General features: G+C 45.6%; 1 protein-coding gene across 1 annotated transcript; it reads right to left on the reverse strand.

The window, feature by feature from the left end:
* Positions 1-3,444, reverse strand: LOC138943074 (uncharacterized). The gene is made up of 2 exons (XM_070313589.1): positions 2,843-3,444; positions 1-2,644 (listed from the first exon to the last, which is right to left on the reverse strand). The coding sequence occupies exons 1-2, from the start codon at positions 3,442-3,444 to the stop codon at positions 1-3; spliced, it is 3,246 nt and encodes a 1,081-aa protein (XP_070169690.1).

A 3,444-nucleotide genomic window follows, 5' to 3' on the forward strand; every position in this document is an offset into this window, starting at 1 on the left:
TTAAGAGCCAGTGTCACTTGATATCGGTATCTGGCAGATCTGCGTTATTGGTCGCTTTAGAGTGGTTTTGGCAGTACGCAATGTAACTACTCGGACATGCCCATCCGATCCCGGATGTACGTCTAATATTCGGGCAAGTTCCCATTTCGAAGGAGGTGCCAAATTATTTTTCAACAATACCAGCTCGTTAATTTTAAGCTCCGGTTTGTTTTCTTGCCATTTACGCCTTTGTTGCAATGTATGCAAATAATCAGAAGACCAAGAACGCCAGATCTGCTCTAAAATCGCACGCACTTGCTGCCATCGAGACAGCCGATTCGAATCGATATCTAAAACAGATTCTTCAGGCGGACTTACTAACGGGCGACCGACTAAAAAATGACCCGGAGTTAACGCGGAAAAGTCATTCGGATCATCATGTAACGCGGAAATCGGGCGGGAATTTAGGCAAGCTTCGATTTGACACAGCAGCGTAGCGAACTCGATCTGCGATAATGTTCGAGAACCAATCGCTCGTTTCAAATGAAACTTTAATCCTTTGACACCGGCTTCCCAAAGTCCGCCGAAATGCGGAGCAGAGGGAGGTATAAAATGCCATTTTACGTTATCATTAGCGATAGCGTCTTGTATTTGAGGGTCAGCGACAAGTCGCTGAAAGGTAGTGTTTAATTCGCGGTCCGCGCCTTGAAAATTAGTGCCGTTATCACTGTACATGTCGGATGGAAGACCGCGACGGCTTGCAAATCTCCGAAAGGCGGAGAGAAAACCGTTAGTAGCGTAATCATCTACGTATTCTAAATGGACGGCCTTTGTCGAGAGACAAATAAAAACGGCAACATAATATTTTTTGGATCGTTGACCGCGGCCGACTGACGGAATAATATTCATCGGCCCGGCGTAATCGACGCCTGTGTGCGAGAACGGAGCCGAAGGCGTGACGCGGGGCTGGGGGAGATTCCCCATCAGCTGTTGCGAGGTACGTGCGCGTTCACGTACGCACTTTACACAACTACGTATAAGAGATTTTACACTGGTGCGCGCTGAAATTATCCAATAATTTTGGCGTAAAATTCTTAACATTAATTGAGTGCCTCCATGAAGAGAGGCTTTATGAGCTTGAGCGATTAATAAATCCGAAATTCGATGTTTCGGTAAAATTATAGGGTGCCGTTCATCATAACTGAGTGACAAATTGTCAATCCGCCCGCCAAGGCGAATTAATTTATCTTTCCCGAGAAAGGGATAAAGCGATAACAAAGAACTGGATCTTGGCAGTAAACTTTTATCGTTTAACGCTTGAATTTCGGATGGGAAATGACGTTGTTCTAATTTCGAATAAAGAAGCGCGGCAGTTTCGCGCGAAGATCCTAGATCGAGCGGAGGGTCGGTTTTAAATGGTAACCGTATTATATAGCGGCCGTCTTCGGCACGCTGATGTGTTTCGATAAAATGTTGTTCGCATTTTTTATCTTCATCCAACAGCTGAATTTCGGAAGAAATTTCCTCGATCTCCCAAAACTTTTGAAGGAGAGAATCGAGCGAAGGAGTTGTTACGCAATTTAATGAAGTCGCGGAACCGGTAATTGAATTAGAAGTGCCGGTAGGACCGGATAATATCCATCCTAAAGCAGTAAGCTGGGCCGTCGGAGTTCCGGTCGGACCATGTTTTACCTTCTGCTTTAATAACGATCCATATAAATCTGATCCGATGAGCAGATGGATCGGATGATTGCTAAACGGATCCGGATCCGCGAGAGATAATTTCCGTAAATGCGGCCAACAATCTACGGTTTTAGTCTTTGAGCCAGCGTATGACGTAATTTTTTGATATACGAAAGCAGTCAAAGAAAAGGTTGAGGAACCTCGCCCATTACAAGACTCGAGAGTAAGAGACACCTGAGACTTCGCTACGCCACTGTATCGTTCGCCGAAACACTGTACGTGGAGGCTCGCGCGGGAACGTTTCGTGCGCATAGTTTGACACAACGATTCCGAAATAAAGCTAACAGCCGAGCCTTGATCTAACAACGCACGAACTTTAAATTTACGTCCTTCGACGGTACGCAGTATTACCCATGCGGTGGCTAGTAACACGTTCGGCGGATTTTTCAGCGGCGAATGAATCGTTTGAACGGAAGCGACGGCGGTCTCGTTCTTTATCTCAGGGGTGGCCGAGCCGCTCGGTTGAGCGTTAAGAGTGTTGTTTTCCAAAACAGAATTTTCACTAATCTTCTGTACTGGTATATTTGATGCACGATGCAAGAGCGTATGATGTGCTCGTCGGCACAAATTACAGCGTTTTTTACTCTTGCAAGAGGTCGGGAAATGGCCGACTTTTAAACAATTAAAGCAACATTTGTGTGATTTGAGAAACTGAGTTCTCTGTTCGACGGATTTACGCTTAAACTCGTCGCATAACATCAAATTATGATTGCCGGAACAATTCAAACATTTTTCGGTGGCTACGTTATTCACCGAGGCCCGATTAGAGCCTTTATTTTTATGAGACGAAGTATCGGCATTTAACTTAGAATGATCGGTTAGTCCTCGAATTCGCAGCGTCATAAAATCTCGAATCTCTTCATACGTCGGAGATGCGGTTGATTTACCGCGTTGCAGATTCCACTCATTACGTGTGCGTGGACTAAATTTTTGCGAAACAATATAGACTAATAAGTCATCCCATTTTTCAACAGGTCTGCCTAAATTTGTTAACGCGGCTAATGACGCGGCAACGGTATCGCGTAAACCTTTGAGTTCGACAGCGGATTCCGTTTTCATAATAGGCAAATCAGCGAAAGCATGAATATGCGCATGAATAATCGCGTTTTGATTATCGTACTCTTCAATAAGTAATTTCCACGCACCATCGTAATTTGCGTCTGCAATCTTAACATGATTAATTAATACAGCAGCTTCGCCCGTGACACTGGCTTTTAAATAATGTAGTTTCTGCGTATTCGACAGCGATTCTTTCGAGGCGACGAGCGATTCGAATATTCCGCGGAAGTTTTCCCATTCCGCGAAATTACCGGAAAATTTCGGCAACGGGATGCGTGGTAATTGCAATGAAACCGCACCAGACAATTCGCGAGAAGAAATGTCGCTTACCGTTGATGCCGCATTTGGGTCGCACCGGGAGAATTTACCTATCACGTCTGCGAGGTAGTCCGCCGCTTCGTGGTAGACGTCCTCGGCCGTAAAGAATTCCTCCTCGGTGAAGTATGGGACTGTACGCTGTTCGTCGGCCGTTGCTATTTGCTGAAGCTGGACGTTGAGACGTTGACACCTTTCCCATAATGTCTCCAAGGCGTCCAGTCGACTCTTCGCCTTGTATTGCGTGACGTTGGCCTTGCCCATTTTCTTAAAGTTGGGGAACACTCGCTTCATCGAGCTTATTGTAATAGATTGCTCGATGAGGAGGCCCTGCAGCGAGTCCGTCAT

The sequence above is a fragment of the Polyergus mexicanus genome, unplaced genomic scaffold, assembly GCF_030449975.1.
Source record: "Polyergus mexicanus isolate NDT 795.1 unplaced genomic scaffold, iyPolMexi1.0 SCAF_25, whole genome shotgun sequence".
Taxonomy (NCBI): Eukaryota; Metazoa; Arthropoda; class Insecta; order Hymenoptera; family Formicidae; genus Polyergus; species Polyergus mexicanus.

Coding starts and splice junctions, on each gene's coding strand:
- LOC138943074 (XM_070313589.1), bottom strand. CDS start 3,444: ATGACGGACTCGCTGCAGGGCCTCCTCATCGAGCAATCTATTACAATA. Junction 2,645..2,842: donor TGGAAATTACTTATTGAAGA/GTACGATAATCA, acceptor GCAAAAATTTAG/TCCACGCACACGTAATGAGT.